The 21,204-nt window shown below is 54.1% G+C and overlaps 4 protein-coding genes across 4 annotated transcripts; 2 read left to right on the top strand and 2 right to left on the bottom strand.

The window, feature by feature from the left end:
- Positions 1 to 1,026: 1,026 nt before the first annotated feature.
- GCG54_00007838 (uncharacterized protein) lies at positions 1,027 to 2,502 on the bottom strand (the record flags this gene model as incomplete). Its single annotated transcript, XM_045407815.1, has 1 exon — positions 1,027 to 2,502. The coding sequence occupies one exon, from the start codon at positions 2,500 to 2,502 to the stop codon at positions 1,027 to 1,029; it is 1,476 nt and encodes a 491-aa protein (XP_045263204.1).
- A 528-nt stretch (positions 2,503 to 3,030) lies between these two features.
- Positions 3,031 to 6,743, bottom strand: GCG54_00007837 (Chromosome segregation protein sudA; the record flags this gene model as incomplete). Its single annotated transcript, XM_045407814.1, has 3 exons — positions 3,031 to 3,329; positions 3,382 to 6,647; positions 6,706 to 6,743. The coding sequence occupies 3 exons, from the start codon at positions 6,741 to 6,743 to the stop codon at positions 3,031 to 3,033; spliced, it is 3,603 nt and encodes a 1,200-aa protein (XP_045263203.1).
- A 4,742-nt stretch (positions 6,744 to 11,485) lies between these two features.
- Positions 11,486 to 18,577, top strand: GCG54_00007836 (putative helicase mot1; the record flags this gene model as incomplete). The annotated part of the gene is made up of 3 exons (XM_045407813.1): positions 11,486 to 11,496; positions 11,729 to 17,332; positions 17,770 to 18,577. The coding sequence occupies 3 exons, from the start codon at positions 11,486 to 11,488 to the stop codon at positions 18,575 to 18,577; spliced, it is 6,423 nt and encodes a 2,140-aa protein (XP_045263202.1).
- Positions 18,578 to 18,981: 404 nt separating this feature from the next.
- On the top strand, positions 18,982 to 20,556 carry GCG54_00007835 (Hsp90 co-chaperone Cdc37; the record flags this gene model as incomplete). The annotated part of the gene is made up of 3 exons (XM_045407812.1): positions 18,982 to 19,005; positions 19,067 to 20,350; positions 20,434 to 20,556. 3 exons carry the CDS (start codon positions 18,982 to 18,984, stop codon positions 20,554 to 20,556), a joined length of 1,431 nt encoding a protein of 476 aa, XP_045263201.1.
- Positions 20,557 to 21,204: the final 648 nt, after the last annotated feature.

The raw sequence follows: 21,204 nt of genomic DNA, 5'->3' as shown, positions 1-21,204 counted from the left end.
ATCGGCCACAGTAAGATGTGTCCTGCTTGCATGGTGATTGATTACAGCTTACAGGCTCAGAATCAAAGCAGGACGGATGGTCTAGGCAAAGAGTAATGCTCATACATGATGATTTCAAGAAACTCCAAAAGAGTCCTTGAAGAAAGACTTCACCTTGTCGACATATCTCGCTGAACATACCTTAGTCTAGGACTGTCATTGCTTCTCACCTATTCTCTTGAACGTGTTTGCAACACTTCTGTCGCGTGTAGTATAGACCCAGTTGACAAGGGCCCCTCATTGTGACGGATTTGCCCTTCGACTGGCATGGACAGTCTTGCTCTCGCACTCTGTCCTAGGCTACTGATGACGCCCGCTGTCCAGCAACGGCTAAGTCATCTTACTATGTGGAGGTGAAACAACTAGTTGAATAGACACATGTGTATCGTTGTAGCCTGTGAGTCGTGTGTCTGTGTAATTGCGCGCCGCTTTGGGGCAGCGGCAATCATTGATGCGAAAACACTCGTTGTCAAGACTGATATCTTTAGTACTCACAGCCCCTCTATCATTGATGTTGGAGCGGCAAGTCTCCGAAATTATAGCATCTTGGTTTATTCAAGAACCCTCCCAGCAGGATGTTGCGTTGGACACTGGGTAGGATATATACCCAGGCAGTAGTGCATGGCGGGTGTCTGATCGACTGCGTTCTCATAGAGCAAGGGCCAGCGATGCGTCTCTCCGACATTTGGTCTCGTGGCTGGCTAAGACGAACAAATCTCAAGGGGACGACAGAAAGAAGGCGAGCATAGTATAGCGACGGACACATTGTCCTTCATATATAAGCATATATTCGTTGCCGGCCAATAACATGAGGTGGGATCTTGACCGAGGCCAGCCAGTCCAAGAGGCTGCCATGACCAGGGTATGATATTTGCTAGATGCAATGAAGTCACCTAGCCAGGGTTTTTGTGAAGAGTATTCGACCGTCAAAGCTTGAATGGCGTATCACCGACTGCCAACTTCCTCTCAAGAGTCGACGACAACCCCTCAGCTCATGAAGGGTCCCTCCGCTTCGGCCAAAAATTCATCGTCATCCATGTAATCAGGAAGAGTGCACTTCAGCCCTTGTTCCTCGCAGACTTTACGGAGTCCCCGCATGTCGTGTGTCAACTCGTGATCAGTTCCATTCCACAGCCATCTTGCGTCCAACGCAAACTCCTGCAGTTGCGGAGTCCCCGTCCTCCAGCCGCCACCCAGGAACGCCCGCAGCAGCGGCACATAGACATGGGTCGGCCATTCATAAAAGGTATTGTAGCCCCATAAGCTGTCATTGACAGTAAAGCGCTTGAGATTTGGGGGCAAACCCTCTGACAGCGACGGCAGCGCTTGCAAGTCTCTGTCCTGGCCGTAGAAGACACACAGCGCAACGTCCAGCTCCTCCAGCACCTCGAGGTCCCGGAGAGAGCCGAGACTTCCGCAGACCAGATAAACCAAGCTGTCCGCGTCGGGGTAGTCTTCACTGGTAACCTTGTATTTGATCGTCAGATGCAGCAGCGTGCGCCGTACATGCTGCAGTGCCTGCCGCAAAATGCGTGAATCCTGACGATACGTCTCTGGAAAGAAGTTGTCCAAATAGAAGGATCGGAGATTAGGTGTTCGCTTCAGCAATTCTTCGATGCCGCTGAAAGTTGTCGCCGAGCGATCGAGACGTAGGCTTGTGAGACTCGCCGCACCGGGAGCCGCAGGAAACGGCCATGCGACGTCGAAGCGTTGAGCGTCTTCATCCCAGGCATCGATCCGAGGAGTTCTCCCAAGACGCAGGCTTTTGATCTTGGGCAGATACAAGGACAGCATGAATAGCTCTTTCGAAATGTGATCCCAGTAGTGAGGAACGTCGCGCCTAGGATAGCAGGTGATGTCAAGCTTTGTGAGGTTGCTGAACGTCGGCGGACGGGTGTCGTCCTTCAGAGCCCCCAGTCCATGGCGAAAGACCGCCGTCAGCCACTTGGCTCCCTGCCGGGCGAATTCGTGGTCTACCGTCACACTCTCCAGCTGTTCACAACGCGCTAGGATCAGTGCTGAGGCGGCGGCAAGGTCGCCATCGAAGATCGCCGTGATCCTGTCAGCAGCACACGATGATTGCGTCTCGTGGACGGCTTTGCTGACCAGCGTGCCGCTCATGTCGCCGGCAAGAAGCGGAGGACCGTTCCACTTGGTGAGAATTTCCGCCCGCTCATGGGCCAAAGTGTCTGAACGGCGCACCTCTCCTGTGAACAGCCGCAGGCTTTTGATGTGTCTTGTAAGGCGAGGGCTCTCCAGGACGGTTCGAAGAAGCAAGATGATTCTTGGTAGGCGATCATTGGTCGAGCCGTTTGAAGTGATGGCAATATCGCGATAAGCCAATGGCAGAGAAACCGAGCGTAGATTCCGGCATGTTTGTGTAAGGCTGACGAGATCGGCGGCGGGAATCTCAAGGAGAATGGCGTCCAGAAGCTCGTTCGGAAGGGTTGCCAGTGAAGCCATGGTATGCCGGGCTGGGGAGCTGCGAATAGTGTCAGTTGACAAATTGCCCGTTAATTATACAGTCCGATTCGTCTAACTTGATGTAGATGGTCTGCTGTCAGGCCCTTGCGCTTATTGGACAAGGAAGCGCCAAGAGGAGGGTCCGAATGGTCGAAATCATCATTTGGATGGCAATGGAAGCGCTTAGAACTTGGTGGTTTTCAATCTCCCCGAAGTACATAGACCGTTGCGACGCGTACAAGGGGCACAGCATAAGGCACAGGAATACGTCAAATGAGACAGTAAAAAGTCGTTATAAAGCCGTGAAACGAGCACAAGTCTAAGACAAAGTCATTCTGCCACATTGACATGGCAGCCAGGAGAACACTCCTCAAAGGTAAACAAGCCTTGTGATATCAATCAGCAACCATCCACCACAAATCGCCGCAACGCCATGCCCGGTTGACCCCATCACTTCCCAGATGAGCCCGGCTTCCTCATACCCATATTACGAGCAGTGGCACGTACAACTTCACCAATATCCACAGCCTACTTGCCAGCGGCAACGCCCTCGACGAAGCTGAGGGCCTCCTCTGTAGGAACGCAGTCAATAGAACTCGTCTTGCTGTGGAAAGTCACACCGTAGCACTTGTCGGCAACGTGAACGATCTCGGGACGGAAAGTGGTGCAAATGAATTGAGTGCCGGCGTCCTGAGAGATGGACTGGAGAAGGCTGGCGACGGCGGTACGGTACTGCGCATCCAGGTTGGCGTCGACTTCGTCAAAGATGACCATGGGACTGCTCTCCGTCTGCTGGAGGGCGAAGATGAGACACAAGGCACACAAACCTGAGTTGGCAAGTTAGTAATGGGTGAGCAAAGGGGGGAGCGGTTGGCTTACTCTTCTGACCGCCACTGAGTTGCTGGATTCTCTGCTGCTCGTCGAGGGTCTTGGAGTTGAAGGACACACTGATACCGACACCAGTGTAGTTCTCGACACTGCCTCTAGCTTCTTCATCAGACTCGTCGGGGTCGACACGACGATCGGTACGGCGCTGGATAACCAAGCGACCGTGTCCGGCCGGCACGAGCTTCTCGAAGATGGTGGCAAATTCGCGGGACACCTGCTTGAATGTACGCTCAATAGCCTCGTCCTTACGTTGATCAAGATGGGCAACGAGTTCCTCAATGGACTCCTGAGAGGCATCGAGTTCCTTGCGACGCTTGAGGAGCTGATCCTGTTGCTGAGTAAAGCTGTTGTACTGCTCGAAAGCCTTCTTGTTGACGTGCTGGAACTTCTTCAGCGCATTGCGGACCTTCTTGAGCCTGGTGTCGATCTGTCGCGGGTCCATGTTCTCGTACTTGTCGAAGGCCTCTTCAGGCAGAACGCCAAGGTCTCTGATGGCCTTCGCAGCATCGGCAGCCTGCGCCGTGTACACAGCCTTTTTGGACATGCTCTTTTCGATCGCACCGCGCTGCTTGGCTTCCCTCGCAGCGACCGTGGCGCGGATCTCCTCCTGTTCCGCCTTTTTGGCCTCCCGACGGTCCAGCTTTGAACCAAGATCTTCAATTCTAGCCTCGATTTCTTGCATCTTGGCCTCATTTGCCTTGGTCTCCTTCTGGAGCTTCTTGAGTTCGCGCTGAGCCTCCTTAAGACTACCGGACTCGCCAGACGAAGTGTTATTCTCGAAAGCTGCGCTGTTCAGCTGATCAAGACGCAGCTGCAGGTTCTGATTGATGTCTGTCTCGAGAATTTGCTTGCGACTTTCGGCATCACGTCTCTTCTTGCTGGCATCGTTCCATTCCTTCTGGAGCCTCTGCACTTGAGCGTCCAACTCAACCAGCTGCTTCTCCTCAGCGTTACTGAGGGCCTTTTTGAAATCAGACGCCAATTCAGCCTCGTCGGCTGCCAGGCTCTCGGTGAACACCCTCATGTCCCGCTCGACTGATTCGCGGTGTCTCAGGGCGTCGCTCAAGCGCTTCTTCTCATGCTCAAGCTGGAAGTTCTTGTTGTTCAGCTCGTGTCTCAAAGGATCAAAGCCAGCCTCCAGTTGCCGCAGCTTCTGCGCAGCCTTCTGGACGTCACCCAAGGCGCGGGTGATTTCTTGATCCTTCTGCTCGATCAGAGTTCTGAACTCGTTGGCTTTTTCAAGCAGACGCTCGTACTCATCGCGCCACTTGCTGACAGCCTGAACTCCCTCGAGCCTAGATCGCCTGGGATCAATGTATCCACCAGTCATGGCACCTCTCTTGTTGGTCGTGTCACCGTCGAGGGTAATAGCATCGACGCCGTGACTCCTCGCGTACTGACCTCCTATGCTCAGGTTCGGGCACACGACGACCTTGCCGAATACTTGCTGGAATGCCTTCTCGAATGTGGGATCGTAGTTGATCTTGCTCAAGAGAGGGACGATGCCGTCTGAAGATCGTGGCATGTTGATGTGCCTTGGGTGAAGCCGGTTGAGTGGCATGAAGGTGAGCCTACCGCCGTATGACGAGCGCAGGTGGTTGGTCAAGTATGTCGCCGTTTGGTCAGTGTCCACAATGTAGTGGAACAAGCTGTTGCCGGCAATCTGCTCGACGGGAAGTCGGTAGGTGTCGCTGACCTCAAGCAGCTCAGCCATCGTCCCGTAGGCACCAGGGAGGTCCTCGGTGGCCTTCAGGCGACGGATGGTAGCAAGACCCTGCGCGGTGTCTCTGTCCATCATCGTGCTAAGCTCGCGGTCTGCGCGCTCCCTCTCCTGTCGCGCATCCGACAGAACGGTGTCGAGCTTCTCCTCCTGACGGACTAGCGCCTTCCTCTCATCGTCGAGCTTGTCCAAAATCTCTCTCGCTTTGTGTTCTTCCTCTGCAAGCTCGTGGCGAGTTCCATTGAAGTTCTGCAACTGCTCTCTGAGATTGGCAACCTCACTTTCTAGTTGCTTGATGGCGTTCTCCGTTCTGGTGACATCCTCGTCGGCCTCCATCTTGTTCGCCTTGTGGCTCATGAGTCTGGAGTGGAGATCCTCGATTTCGGCTCGCAAGTACTTATCACGCTCGCCCTTGTTCTTAAATTGGGATCCACGGCTTTGCTTGGTAAACAGACGGTTCCGTGCAGCTTCAGCAGTGTCCAGCTGCTGCTTCTTCTCCGATTCCTGGGCCTTTCGTCTGATAAACTCCGGGGCGATGCTGTTGAGTTCTTGCTTCTTCGCGGAGATCTCCTCGATGGTCGCTGCGAGGTCAGCCTCGTGTTGCTGCTGGGCTTGAACAGCCGCTGACTGTCCATCAGACAACGTCTTGACTTTCAGCTCTGCCTTCGCCTTGGCCTTTGCAGTTTCGCGACGATCCTCCTCGAGTTGGCGGCGCTCGACCTTGGCCATATCCATCTCTTTCCTCAGCTTGTGAATTTCGGTCTCAAACTTGGTGACAAGCTTTTCGGCCTCCTTCAGTTCTGATCGAATCGAATCGGTGTTTTCTAGACCATTCTGACGGATGTTCTCGATGCGGTCGAGTTGTTCCTGAATTTGCTGCTGCTCCTGGTAGTAAAGCGCATACTCGAGACACCTGCGCTCGCGATCCTTGTCTTGAAAGCCTCGAAGTTCTTCCTTCTCTTCCTCCAGCTCGGCCAGACGCTCCTTGATGTAACCCAAAAGTTCGTCAATCTTTTCTCTCTTGTTGTTCGTTTCGTTCATGATCTTCAGCGACTCGGTTCGACGCGCTTCGTAGACCTGAGTACCCGCAACCTCCTTCAACAATGTGAGTCTGTCGGACTCCTTCATGTTCGTCAACGCCGTGACGCGACCCTGAGGGACAATGTAGTAAGGATTCGACCTCGAGAAGCCGGCTGCCTCGAGCAGGTTGATGACGTCGGTCTTTGTAACGACTTTGCGATCGACCGAGTACTCGTCCTTCTTGGTTCCGATGGTGCGGCGCAGAATGACCTCCTTGCCTCCGCCGTGGAAGCGCTCGTCACTATTGTCAAAAATGATCTCGACGTACGCCGACATGACGGCGGAGCCGGAACCTTCGTGCAGCAGGGCCTGCCGCTCTTCGCGGGTCATCTGGGTATATGCATCGCTGAGGACGAAGCGGATCGCAGCGAAGAAGTTACTCTTGCCGGATCCATTGCGACCGACAATGACGTTCGTGCCGGGTGAGAAGGGCTCGATGACGGTCTGGTCCTTGTAGCTGCGATTGGGTCAGCGGGGTGAGGTTCGGCGATTGTTGTCGCAAAGAGCGCACAAACCTCTTGAAGCCCTGGATGATAATCTGTTTAATGTACATGGTAGCGGAGAGGGTGCAGCCTCAAGGGCAGCGAGATTGCGCGGTTGAAGTCGCTGACGGGCTTGATCAAGCGTCGCGCAAGATTTTCATCGGTTTGCCCAGGAGCTGCGACGGGTTGTTGGTGATGGTGGGGATTGACGCGTCTGGGATGGGAACCGCGATACCCTCGACGTGGGACGTGGGAGATGGAGGCGCGTCAAATCTGGGGTGCGCTCATTTGGCAGGTGGCGCGTGCCTGAGGAACAAGTGCCCGGCGTGAGTGGACAGTGCGGAACCCGTGCTAGACAGTGCATACACTGTGACTCTACCCCGGGTTTGTATATTAATCGGCCATGTCAACGTCCCGGCCAGACGGTTGCACGACGCTCATCCCGTCCCGCTTAAGGAGCCTAATAACCACTGCCTCCTAGTGGCTTAAGAGCCGCAGATGGGATTCTTTGAGTCGGACTTGACAACGGCGTTTTTTTTCTGTTGGCGGTATTCAAGTACCGAGACGGCCTGTTTTGGCTGCTGCTCCCTGCTTTTCCTCTCTCGGTAACCTGAAGAGAGGAAAACCCCGTCATTCGCGGGCACGCTGACTCGATCTTGGCAAATTCAAATTCGTCTGGTTGTTCTCTAAGCTTATCCACGGCTTTGGCTGACCTTTCACGCGGCTGCGGCCGTTCGGTCGTTCGTTGGCTCAGCCTGATTGTAAACTACCTTACCTAGCCACTAGAACACGGCGCTCGTGGTCGTATGAACCTTGAAATGGCCAGACTGGGGGCTTGAGAATTCGTCAGTCGGTGGTTGAAACTGCGGTCCGAGTCGGACGCGCCGACCATAGTGCTCGTCGCATTGGGATGACTGACTCCGGCAGATATGTCCGCGAATCTCCGCCAAAATACCAGAGACTCGTCAGAGGAATACCTGCCACCATCCTCGCCGAGACAGACATTACCAGAGGAGGGTGGATTGCAGCCGGTGGGTGATGGATGGTTGAGTGTGGAGGCGTCCCTGACGAGCTACCGCTCTTGGGTAGCATGGCAGCTCTCTCGGGGGCTGGCGAAGGAGACGCGGAGGTCCATGGAGCTCACGTAAGGGTTCAGCGCAGCGATCCGACACTTCCGCGTTGGCCTCCATCTGGTTGCCAGAGCCGGCGCCAGTGCGCATGCAGAGAGCTGTCTGTGTCTCAAGGTCGGGAAAGGTGCTAGACTGTGGGTGCGCCGGGCGACCGCGTGAGCGTGTCGGTGTGCCTGAGCAGCATTCATGATACCGGGCGATCAACGACTAGTTTGAGCTTCAACATGGATAGAGCTGGATCCATCCCATATGCACCCCGGTCGGGTCGCTGTCGAGCTACGCGCACTGACCATTTTGGTCGATGCAGCGTCCACGTAAGGTACATTTCCCTGCCAACAACTGGCTGAGAGACCACGTATCACTGCAGCTGGATAAGGTGTCGGCACAGCTGCCAAAGTTGAGGCGATTCACTCGCTGGATCCCCAACCAAGAATTCGTGGATGTAGGAACGCAATCTATGATGGGTGGAAACGAGAGAGGGAAGACCGAGTTCTGGAGAAAGAGAGAGAGCGAGAGAGAGGGCATGACAACTGACAGAGACAGAGGCAGGGGCAGAATGGCCGAGGCGGGTAAGACATTCCAGGTCGCCCTGGAACAACCAGGGACGGACGGGACAGGCGGAGCTCGATGTGAAATGAGGCCATCGTAATCGGGGCAGTCTCAATTGCACTGGCTGGTTCCATTGTCACTTCCATGTCAGTGATACCCTACGACACAGCAAAGCAGCGACCCGACAGCCAGAGGAATTGGCCGTCGGCCACATACTCTCTGATAACACCAAGCTTCTCTAAATCGAGAGGAGAGGACGGGTAGACAGAGAAGGAAAAAAAAAAAAAAAAAGAGAGAATGACCCAAAACGAATCAGAGATGGCGTGCCGCTGGAACGCCAAAAACTTGGGACCCTGCGGTACTGCCAAGATTCCCAACCTTACCCCACGTCTTTTGTGCCAGCCGAACCAGCTTATTTCCAGTTCGAGGCATCAAACCAGGACTGGCCGTGGCCGCAGCTGCACGCCCTGCCTTAGCTATGCCTGTGATGATCCTCGCGCCGTCTCCTGCATCGCCAGTGCCAGCAACAGTCGCATCCGCATCCGCAGCCCGCCCATCGCCGCCAATCCGGCTCCCATCCATCTCGTCCATCAAAATAAGCACTCAATCCATCAATCTATCTGAACCGGAGGGCCATCCAGTCCTCCACCGTCTCTTTCAGTCCAGTCGTCGGATTTTCGAGAGGCACGATATGGTGAGAGACTGCCTACTGCCCAATGCTGCCAATAAGGCGAAAAAATGCATCCTGTCTGTGTGTACCTAAGGTGCCTGTCCGAGCTAGTCTCCAAGGGGTAGCCTGGCATGTTAATCGCAGGCTCGGGTTAACAGCCATGGGCAGATCTATCCAATCTGACTTGTTGTTCAGATGCGATGGAAGACGCAGAGTCTGCCGTTGACATAGTCTTTCGATCATTCACTCTTCTCACTTAGCTCCAGTTCATGAAGAAAAAGCCACGCTCCGTTGTTTGGTGGCAAGGGGGCAACGTCTGGTATGTGCGGAAGGTCGTCTACCAGAGAGACTCTTAGAGATCTGCCGTGGGTTGGGTCTCGTCTAGTCCAGAAAAAGTCGAGACATTGAGCCAAGCTCACCCGTCACCTCACGCAAGGGAGAGAGGCATGATGACACATGCGGAAACTGGACTCCGATTCGCAGTTTTCAGAGATAGCCCGTTAGCGGTGGGCGAGGATCATGATAGGCTCTGTCGCTGTGGTAAGTGCCGAGCGGGAACCTTGAGCGTGGGGATGATGGCAGAGACAGTATAAACTCAAAATAGAAAGGTTCAAGGCTCTTAAAGGTATGTGTGTGAAACGCTGATTATACCGTTCTCGGCTTTTTCCAAAGCGTTTCTAAACCGTTGGTGTCAGTCGAGCGGCGAGGCTGCTCGAGTGCTCGTCGGCTTCATATATACACCAGTATCTTCAACCTTTATCAGATCTGGCGCTGGCGGGTGGCGCCAAGGATACAAAAATATTGGCAACGTGGTTGGATTTGATGACGCTTGAAAACTGTGAAGTGGATAAAGATAGCAGCCGCGTCGTAGAGGTGGTTCTGCAAACTCACGATGCGACTAAACAGAGTACCCTGATGTATGAGAAATTGAGCTACAGGCGCAAAGCTGGTTGTAAGCCGCCGTGTTTTGTTACCTTGCGAATAGCAGCAGAGCAGGGGACTCGATTTGAAGGGATGCGGGTTGGACGAAAAGGGACGATGAGATAGGTGGTGACATGAGGCAGCGAGGCACACCTCTACATCGAAGTGTCAGTGTAAGGTCAGAGGCACTGGATAGACAGATACAAAATGGCAGTAGGCCGGAGAGGACGACGACGACAGCAGCCGGCAGGGGTTATTGTTTGCTGGGGAGTGGAGGCGGACCAGGGGCGCCAGATGACGCTAAGGAAATTAAGCGAGACACCGTCGCTGCGTGAAGGAACGGCTGGCTTTCCTTCCATTTTTTTTTTCTCTCACGGGCCCACGGGTAATTATAAAAGTACTGCAGGCATACCTTTAAGACTGTCCGGGCCCCTCCACCCCAAATTTTCCCTCCAGAGCGCAGTCCCGCGGCCACCAGAGGTGCTGCCCTTTTTCAACCGGACCCCATCCAGCCTCGGATCGCATCATTTGATTGGCTCAACGGTCCACGCCTAGCCAGAACCACAGGCAACCAACAGCACCACGACAGGCAACTGCAGCTGAGATCCCTTATCCTTAAGCCACCGCAGCAGCACCAACAAGCAGCAGCACTGCATTCCCGCCTCGCACCTGCCCGCCACTGCATCCAATTATCCACCCAAAGGCGCGTCGCTTCCTTCCCACTTAAGGCGTCGTCCCTCTTGCCTTCTGGAGCCTCACCTCTCCCGGTGCCTTCTTTCCTCGCCCCGGTCTGCAATCACCACGTGCGCGCAACAGACACCCACCTCGAATCATCACCATCACCAATCGATTCTCGTGCGCATCACGCTTGCATCGCAACGACAACTTGCCATCAACTAGTCTGTCGACTGCTGCCATCTCTCGGTCTCGGGTCTAAAAGTCCGACTCGACCCGGCACGGCGACATCAATTGGATCCTGCTTGCCCGATGCATGCAAGGTAGCCGCTTGTTCTTAAACAAGACTCGGCCTGATCCGCAGTGGACGGGATCGCGATTGCTCTCTGGCCCCATCCAGACTGATGCTCATCACTCCCACCCGCTTGCTCTAGAGACAGGTACGTATCTTATTCTCTTAGCCGGCATCTGTCCTGCCCCGTCATTTGCACAAGGCACCCTTTCTCTCATATCTCTACAACATTCGCCTTCTGATTGGAACGCTCGGTCCGGCACGTCTCCATGACTGTACCGCAAACGCATTCCATTATCCGTGTCATCCCACCTCCATCAGCTTCCCCAGCTGTCATGATTCAGACTCAACCCAAAGTGCATCACCTTCGTTTGGGCAAGTCAGGATGGCATACACCACGTGTTTAGACTTCCACGTTTCTCATTCTTTATTTTTCGCCCCATCCATGCCGACACCCATTTACCCGTCATGCCCCCTTCATCCACTTTCACACAACGAGCTCCTTGAGACGCCGCTAACACGCCAGCAGAAGCCCAACCTATGATGAAACTCCCATCAAGTCCATCATAATACAAGATGGCGTCGAGGTGCGTTTTCTTCTATCCGATCATCGCGATCGCCCGCGATCTTATGCTAGAACTAGCACTAACCTTGTTACTACAGACTTGACAGATTGGTCACGTGAGTAAATCCACACTGCAACCCAGGCACATCCGCTTGTCACGTTCCATGCGCTCGTCATGTGGATCGTCGCAGGATACAGTCGTCTTTCAAGGGGTTACCACATTCGTCGTTCAGAAGGTAGCTGACATCTTGCAGGATTCTCGAAACGGGGAGCACCCGTCTCATTCGTGACACTGCTGTCAATCAATTGGCTGACTGGCAGAAGCAGCACCCAGATGAGCTGTTCAACCTTCTTTCCAGAGTTGTCCCCTATCTTAGACATAAGGAATGGGAGACACGATCAACAGCTGCCAAGGCCATTGGCAAGATCATTGAAAACGCACCTCTCTATGACCCGAATGAGGATGAGGGAGATTCTGCGCCAATAAAGAAAGACGAGCCGGAGGAGAACGGCCACGTGAAGAAGGAGGAGGAGAAGGACGTTCCATCTTTTGCTACCGATGAGCTCCTGAAGTTAGGGACGCTCAACGTCGAGCACATCATCAAGCATGGCCGGCAATTATTACGAGGCGGCAACATCGATTTCGCCTTGGCCTCATTAGACCCCTCTGCACGACTTGCACACCAAAAGAAGACCCTCAACGGACGACTAGGTCTCCTTGGCAGGGTCTTCGAGGACGCCGAGATGCCCGTCCTCGTGGAGAAGGACCACAGTCCCATGACTCCCCAAGAGTCAGCCAACGGTCACAACGGAAGCAAGGAGAACGCCTCCCAAGGCCAAAGTCAACCGGCAGAGGAAGCAGGATTGAGTTCAAGGCAACTCAATGTGCTGAAGAGAAAACGCAAAAGAGAGTTGCAGAAGGCCGCTCAAGGAAAGGGCGGATTTGGAGATCTTTCCATTAGGAGGACGACCACCGCTGGTTCAGAGGGTTTTGACGACACACCGATGCCCGATGCCGATTCAAAGCAAAAGAATGGAAAGGTCAACGACTACTTCAACCTGGATAGACCGGCCGACGTCGATGAGGAGTCAAAAGTTGTCAGCGAATTCAAGGGGCCCGTGATTCCGATCAAATCTGAGATTGAGGCAGACGAGACCATGGAGGGTGCTGAATGGCCCTACGACCGACTATGCGACTTCTTGAAGGTGGATCTTTTCGACCCATCCTGGGAGACACGGCATGGAGCCGCGATGGGCATACGTGAAGTAATTCGTGTCCATGGTGCTGGAGCCGGCAGGATACGATCCAAGTCTCGAGCTGAGAACAACCGCTTGAACCAGGCATGGCTCGACGATTTGGCTTGCCGACTCTGCTGTGTCTTGATGTTGGACAGATTCACTGACTACAGTTCGGATACCTCCGTGGCACCAATTCGCGAAACGATTGGTCAATCCCTTGGCTCAGTCCTTCGACATGTTCCGGCAGATTCAGTCCACGGCATCTACAAGATCCTCTATCGCATGGTCATGCAAGATGATCTACATCTTGAAATGCTCCAATGGTCGGTTTGTCACGGTGGCATGGTCGGTCTTCGATATGTCGTTGCTGTCCGAAAAGACCTGCTCTTGGAAGATAATGAGATGATTGACGGAGTCGTACGTCTCGTCATGAAGGGTCTGGAGGAACACGACGACGATGTCAGATCAGTGAGTGCTGCCACGCTCTTGCCGATGGCGAAGGAATTCGTCACAATGCGCCCTGGCTCTATCGACGGACTCATCAACATCATGTGGGGAAGTCTCGCAGATCTCGGCGATGACTTGAGCGCAAGTACTGGAAAGATTATGGACCTTCTTGCGACGCTCTGCAGCTACCCCGAGGTTCTACAGGCCATGGAAACATCTGCTGCGCAAGATGAAGAGCGTTCGTTCACTCTGCTCGTACCGCGACTCTACCCCTTCCTTCGACACACAATCACGTCCGTCCGACTTGCTGTATTGAAAGCGCTCATGACATTCGCCAACCTCGGCGCCCAGAACTCTCGCGGCTGGCTCAACGGCAGGATTCTGCGCCTCATCTTCCAAAATATCCTTGTCGAGAGAGACCGTGAAACCCTCAACATGTCCATTGATGTGTGGACAGCCCTTGTGCGATCTCTTTCGCAGACTCCTGACGTTTTGGCTGATGAGTTTGCCGCCCACGTCGACCCTTTGATGACGCTAACTCTACATCCCGTTGGCGTGTCGCGGCATCCCTTACCCATGCCTGCGCATCTCTTCCAGAGACCTTCAGGCGGCACTTACACGGCAGTCACTGCAACACCCGCCCGCAAGGCATCATCTCCTGAGGGTCCTGAACGAGCCACCAAGCGCCGTCGGAAGTCTGCCAAGACCGATGACGCGCCCGTCGCGACGCATACACATGATGTTGACGGCCACATGATCCAAGGAGACGTCGACTTGGTTGGCATGGATACACTCATCCGTTCGCGAGTTTCGGCTGCCAAGGCGATGGGCCTGATCATGTCCTTCATTCCGAACAGCCACATGGCAGAGTACGATCAGCTCATCACCAGTGGTCTCGCAGACAGGAACGCCTCCACACAGCTTGCGGCTTGCATGGTCATCGACGAGTACGCCAAGAACAACACGGCAGCCGAAGGACCTCAGAGATTTGTGGCACCCTTGCAAAAGATTATTGAGGCGGAGCGGCCCTCTCATTACGGAGACCTAGTCAGCTACATGCATCGCGTACGATCCCAGTGTCAGCAACTTCTCAACATGTTCCGCGATCATGGCAAGGTCTCAAGCGGCAGACTCCCTACACTCGCCGTTCTGGTTCAGGGAGACGAGCAAGCTGGGCCTGGTGCTTTCTCCATCGCCGTCGCAGACAAAGTCGTCGGCGAAGACTTTGACAAGCTCAAAAAGGCAATGTCGCCCGGACAACGCTTAGTGGCTAGCCAGCAGCTCGGGGAAGCCAGAGATGTGGCCGCATCAGCCATCACCGACGCCAGGACTGCCAAAGAAGCTCGGGATGTGCGCATTAAGGCTGCTGCTGCTTGCGCTTTGGTTGCGATCAAGGTTCTTCCAAAGAAGCCGAGTCCTCTCATCAAGGGAATCATGGACAGCATCAAGACAGAGGAAAACCAGGAACTCCAATGTCGTTCCTCCGCCACGATTGCCAGTCTCGTACAGCTGTTCAATGAGAAGGGCCGTCGCGGGCCTGCCGACAAAGTGGTCTCCAACCTCATCAAATTCTCTTGTGTTGAGGTTGCGGAGACGCCCGAATTCCCCGTACATGCAACCAAGACTGATTGTGTGCTCTCCATGCAAAAGGAAGAAGACCGAGTCGATCACGCAGACGCAGCAAAGTGGGCGAGGGAAGCCAAGGCGGCGCGCATCACTAGACGTGGCGCCAAGGAGGCTCTTGAAATCCTGTCCAGAACGTATGGTGCCGAACTACTCACGGCTGTTCCAACTGTGCGAACGTTTATGGAAGAACCTCTCGTCAAGGCATTCAGTGGCGACTTGCCCGCCGAGGCACGGGACCCCGAGAACACCTTTGGTCAAGAAATCGTCGACGCGTTGTCACTCATCCGGACTCTCATGCCAACTCTCGACAGAGCCATTCATCCGTTCGTCATGGAGAAGGTGCCGCTGGTGATCAAAGCCTTGCATTCCGAATTGTCAGTATTCCGCTATATGGCAGCGAAATGCATGGCCACTATCTGCAGCGTCATCACTGTGGAGGGTATGACGGCTCTTGTCGAAAAGGTGCTCCCCTCCATCAGCAACCCTGTCGATCTCAACTTCCGACAAGGAGCTATCGAGGCCATCTACCACTTGATTGCCGTGATGGGCGACGCCATTCTACCATATGTCATCTTCCTCATCGTTCCCGTCCTCGGCCGCATGAGTGATTCGGACAACGAGATTCGTTTGATTGCAACAACCTCGTTTGCCACCTTGGTCAAGCTGGTGCCTCTCGAGGCCGGCATTCCAGACCCTCCAGGTCTGTCCGAAGAGCTTCTGAAGGGTAGAGATCGTGAAAGGACTTTCATTTCGCAACTGCTCGATCCCAAGAAGGTGGAGAGTTTCCAGATTCCCGTCGCCATCAAGGCCGAGCTTCGTTCATACCAGCAAGATGGCGTAAACTGGCTGCATTTCCTCAACAAGTATCACCTCCACGGCATTCTCTGCGACGACATGGGTCTTGGTAAGACTCTGCAGACCATTTGCATGGTTGCCAGCGATCACCATAATCGCGCGGAGGAGTTCGCCAAAACCGGTGCTCCCGATGTTCGTCGTCTTCCGTCTTTGGTCGTGTGCCCTCCCACGCTGTCTGGCCACTGGCAGCAAGAAATCAAGACTTATGCCCCGTTCCTCAGCGTCACGGCCTACGTCGGTGTGCCTGCTGAGCGCAAGACGATGAAGGACAATCTCGACAAGACCGACATCGTCATCACCAGTTACGACGTCTGCCGCAACGACGCAGAAGTGCTCGCCAAGTACAACTGGAACTATGTCATCCTCGACGAAGGTCATTTGATCAAGAATCCCAAGGCAAAGATCACGATTGCTGTCAAGAAATTGGCGAGCAATCACCGTCTTATCCTGACCGGTACTCCCATCCAGAACAACGTTCTCGAGCTGTGGTCTTTGTTCGACTTTTTGATGCCGGGATTTCTCGGGGCGGAGAAAGTATTCTTGGACCGATTTGCCAAGCCCATTGCCGCCAGTCGTTTCAGCAAGGCATCATCGAAGGAGCAGGAAGCTGGTGCATTGGCTATCGAAGCACTCCACAAGCAGGTACTTCCGTTCCTCTTGCGACGTCTTAAAGAGGAGGTGCTTGATGATCTGCCACCAAAGATCTTGCAGAACTACTACTGCGACCTGAGTGATCTTCAGAAGAAGTTGTTCGACGATTTTACTAGGAAGCAAGGCAAGAAGCTCCAAGAAGAGGCTGGGCGCGAAGACAAGGATGCCAAGTCGCACATCTTCCAGGCTCTACAGTACATGCGAAAGCTCTGCAACTCGCCAGCAATGGTCATGAAGCCGACGCACAGCATGTACGATGAGACTCAACGCATCCTCAACAAGCAGGGAACTAGCCTCGAAGATCCGGTTCACGCTCCGAAGCTGACCGCATTGAGAGATCTGCTTGTCGACTGTGGCATTGGCGTGGAAGAGGCCGAGTCTAATGATCCACTCTACCAGCCGATCAAGCCCCATCGTGCTCTTATCTTCTGCCAGATGAAGGAAATGCTGGATATGGTCCAGAATACCGTCCTCAAGAACATGCTGCCCGGCGTTTCGCACCTGCGCTTGGACGGTTCAGTCGAAGCCAACAAGAGACAAGACATTGTGAACAAGTTCAACAGTGATCCATCATACGATGTGTTGCTCTTGACGACCAGCGTCGGAGGTCTGGGTCTCAACCTTACGGGTGCCGACACGGTCATCTTCGTCGAGCATGATTGGAACCCGCAAAAGGATATGCAGGCTATGGATCGTGCCCATCGTATTGGCCAGAAGAAGGTTGTCAACGTCTATCGTCTTATTACCAGGGGCACATTGGAGGAGAAGATTCTCAGTCTACAGCGTTTCAAGATCGACGTTGCATCAACCGTCGTCAATCAGCAGAATGCAGGCCTGTCTACCATGGACACAGATCAAATATTGGACTTGTTCAACCTGGGAGATACAGGACCCAGTCTAATATCCGACAAACCAAAGAACGCAATGGAGGGCAGGGAAGAGGACATGGTGGATATCGAAACGGGTGACGTCGTTACAGGCAAGCAGCCCGGCAAGAAGGCTTGGCTTGATGACCTGGGCGACCTGTGGGATAACAGCCAGTACGAGGAGAGTTTCGACCTGGATGGTTTCTTGAAAACCATGCAATGAGACACGGAACCATCGAATCAATGACCCGGAGTTTGGCTTGGCATCTAGATTTTGACGAGAGCGACTTGGATGCTCTTATGTTTGAGGGCACGAGAAGCCTTATGCGTCTCTGTATTCATTACGAAATCGTATGTGCGAACTTTATGTATCATATCATAGTACTGACTCCTAAAAAGGGAGCCAAGGGCGGAGTGGTGGGCAAAACTGCCACACTTGAATATGCATCTTTAGAGCGTTACGAATTACCCAATAACTCTGGTCATCAACGTTGGAATTGTCGAGACCTGTCGTACTATCTTTTGTGGTTGGTCAATTCTAGACCCGTTTTTTCCAACATTTTATTCGCAACTACAATTCTCAAATCGATTCTGGAAATTACACATCACAGAACCAACATGGCCAACATGGGCGTTGCCCAGAAGGGGCTCATCCAGTATATGTCAGACTTGCACCTAGAAGTTGGCAACCAGTATTCTACGTTTGACTTTCCAGCCATGTCACCCTACCTCCTGATTGCTGGAGACGTAGGCAGCTTGGCCGACTACGAGGAGTACCTCGGTTTCATCCGCCGTCAGACGAACCGCTTCGAGGGCGTGGTGCTCGTCCTGGGCAACCACGAGTTCCACGGCCTTGACCACGACAGCGCGATTGAGCGGGCGCGGCGGCTTGAAATGGAGCCGTCTCTAGAAGGGAAGCTTCACATTCTACACCGCGATAGATTTGACATCCCCGGCTCGCTGGTGACGATTCTGGGATGCACGTTATGGTCTCTGGTTCCCGACGAGGCCAGAGCGGCCGTGACGGCCAAGGTCAAGGACTTTGAGCACATCGAAGCGTGGACGGTTGACGACCACAACGAGGCGCATCTGGAAGACGTCGCTTGGTTGAGGAGGGCATTGGGCAATGTGCCGGAGGAGAGGTCGGTCAATGTGGTCACGCATCACGCGCCGTCGATGGAGGGGACGTCGGAGCCCAGGCATAGCGGCAGCGTTTGGTCTTCTGCGTTTGCTACGGACGTACTGGAGGCAGGAGGTTGGGAGAGGGTTCGGTGTTGGGTGTTTGGGCATACACATTACTCGACGGATGAAGTCGTGCAGGGAGTTAGATTGCTCAGTAACCAGAGAGGATATGTGCGCGAAGGAGGAGTTGCGAAGGATGGATTTAATCCCGGCAGAGTGATTGATTTATCGCGCTGATTCAGAAGGAGTTTTCTGAAATTCCAGTATAAAACAGACAAAGAAAGGGAACAAAACTTGAGAGTGCTCATGGAGCGTCCTTCCTTGTCTTCCGTTATTGTCGTCGTCTTCGTTGTCGCTGTTGTCCCCCTTGACATTGTTCGTCTTCGTCCCGTGGTCGTCTACGATCCGTCTCTAGCGCAGGTCCTGCTGACCTCATAGCTGCCCTGGGCTGTTTGGCTGCAACTGTGACGCGCCTATCTAAACGGCGGGGTATTGCCCCGCACCTATGATGCTCCGTAGGTAGTGGCGCCAAACCAACTCCTGCCCTTGAAATCCAGAACATTCCACAACACAGCGATTTTTGAACCGCAACGACAGAGGCCCTCCTGGCGACATACATTGCATCGCCAAACACCGCCAAGATGCCTGTCGACTACAGCAAATGGGTAAGTCGCGCAGTCCCCGTACCCCGCAGTCATTCAGCCGCTAATCAAGAACCCTCCACAGGACGCGTTGGAGCTCAGCGACGACTCGGACGTTGAAGTGCACCCCAATGTCGACAAACGCTCTTTTATTCGCGCCAAGCAGAACCAAATACACCAAGAACGACTACAACGGAAGCACCAGATAGAGACGCTCAAGTACGAGCGCGTCATCAACGATGGCCTGATGAAGCGTATCTCTGGCTTGCTTGAAGCCCTCAAATCCCACGCTTCCGAGGCAGAGACGCGCAACCCTGGCGAGGTGGCCTTCCAGGCCGTTATGGAGTCCGCAGGCAAGCCAGAAGACGACCAGCCTCCCCCGCGCCCGGAAGGCGTCCACACCGAGTCGGAGCCCCTGCCTACCTTCTCCAAGATGATGGCCGTGCTGCTGGACCAGGTCAACAAGGAGCTGGACGAGAAGAAGCCTGAGAACCGCTACCAGGGCATGCTCGAGGGTGTCGAGGGACACTTGAAGAAGGTGCAGGGCCTGCAAAAGGAGCTGTTGGCCAAGCTCGCCGAACTGGAGAAGGAGGAGGGCCGCAAGATCACGAGCGAGGGCATCCACACGGGCTTCGATAGCTCGCACGTTAACAAGTCCAAGTCAGAGGGCAAGGAGCCGGAGCGCAAGCCGGAGCTGCTCAACCCCAACTTTGACATGTCGCAGACGCTCCCCCCGAAGGACTCCAAGACCTCCTACGACGATGATGAGGAAATCGAGGCGTCGCCCGCCGCGAAGAAATTTGCGCAGATCAAGGCCGCGGATTACTCTTCCAGTCTTGCGTACCTGTCGAGCAACCCGCAGATTTTGACAGAGAAGGAGACGGATGGACTGCTTGTCCTCGCGTTCGACGCGGCTCTCGAGGGCAAGGACGACTACTGCCGGCAATGCGTACACCAGGCGCTGCTGCTGCAGTACTGTCGGGCGCTGGGCAAGGATGGCGTGGGCATGTTCTTCAAGCGCATCACGACTAAGGGGCACCAGGCACAGGATGTGTTCTACAAGGACGTCCAGGACACCTACGGCAAGATCAGGAACCGCGCGAGGGAAATTGTCAAGGAGCGCGCCAACGAGCCGGAAGGTGTGGAGCAGATCCAGCTGCATGCCGTGGAGCCCGGCACGGAGATCAAGATTACCATACCGCCTGAGGGGAGCGAGGACCCGGCGGTCAAGGAGGGACGGGCCATTTTCGAGGGGTTCAGCGCCGAGTTCCGCAAGGCGCTCGAGAGCGGCAGCTTGGACGAGGTGAACAAGGTGCTCGGCAACATGAAGGTTGACGAGGCGGAGGATATTGTCGGCAAGCTTAGCGAGGTGAGTGGGCTCTTTTCATTTCTTTCGATACGAACGCTTCTATTTGATGAGACATGTTTTACTGACGAGATTGCGAATCGCAGGCCGGTATTCTGAGTCTCGAGGAGCAAATTATCGATGCCACGACGGAAGAAGGCCAGAAGGCGCTCAAGGATATGGAGGCAGCAGCCGGCTCGGAATCCGGCTTCGCGCCGGACCCAGAGTAAAGCAGATGAGGATGAGCTGTGTGTTTGGAGCCGAGGCCCGGATGCTTGAGGGACGAGTATGATGATGGGCAAAGACTGATGACCATGTCAAAAGTAAGCAAATTAGATGAAAACAATAAGAGCAGCATCCGAAGAATTGCACCAAGGCATTGATGAACCAGTGGTAGGCGAGATTCCTGAGTCAAGGATTAAATATCCGCTGATAAGAGTTCCGTTGCCAGCAAATGACTGCGCATCACACAGCCCCAGGACACACCGCAGAAATGATCAGTAAAGCCCACATTGCTTACAGCCAAGAGCAACAGGAATGGATTCACACTTTGTTGAATGCTTTTTCAAGCTTCTTTCTGTCGGCGATTGGAGATTGGCTCTGTACTGTCTACCCGAAAACTCTCGGAAAGGTAGAAGGAGATGATAGTCAATAGGATTGGCCTCACTATGCCTTCCGTGGGGCGAAAAGTTCAAATTGCTACCGTCGTCGTCGGGAAGGCTGGCAAGTGAATTATACACCAAAACATAGTATGCGTAGATGAGAGTCATCATGAAGAATCCGGTTCCAAGAAATCAGGTGATGACCTGTGGAAGAACATTCAGCTTGACTGCTTGATAAGAACGTCTTTATTTTTTTTTGGGATGGGTTGGGGGGGG

The sequence above is a fragment of the Colletotrichum gloeosporioides genome (genome assembly GCF_011800055.1).
Source record: "Colletotrichum gloeosporioides strain Lc1 chromosome Unknown consensus_51, whole genome shotgun sequence".
In the NCBI taxonomy this organism is placed as follows: Eukaryota; Fungi; Ascomycota; class Sordariomycetes; order Glomerellales; family Glomerellaceae; genus Colletotrichum; species Colletotrichum gloeosporioides.
The sequence above is the reverse complement of the archived record's forward strand: the minus strand, read 5'-3'. Positions and strand labels throughout refer to the sequence as shown.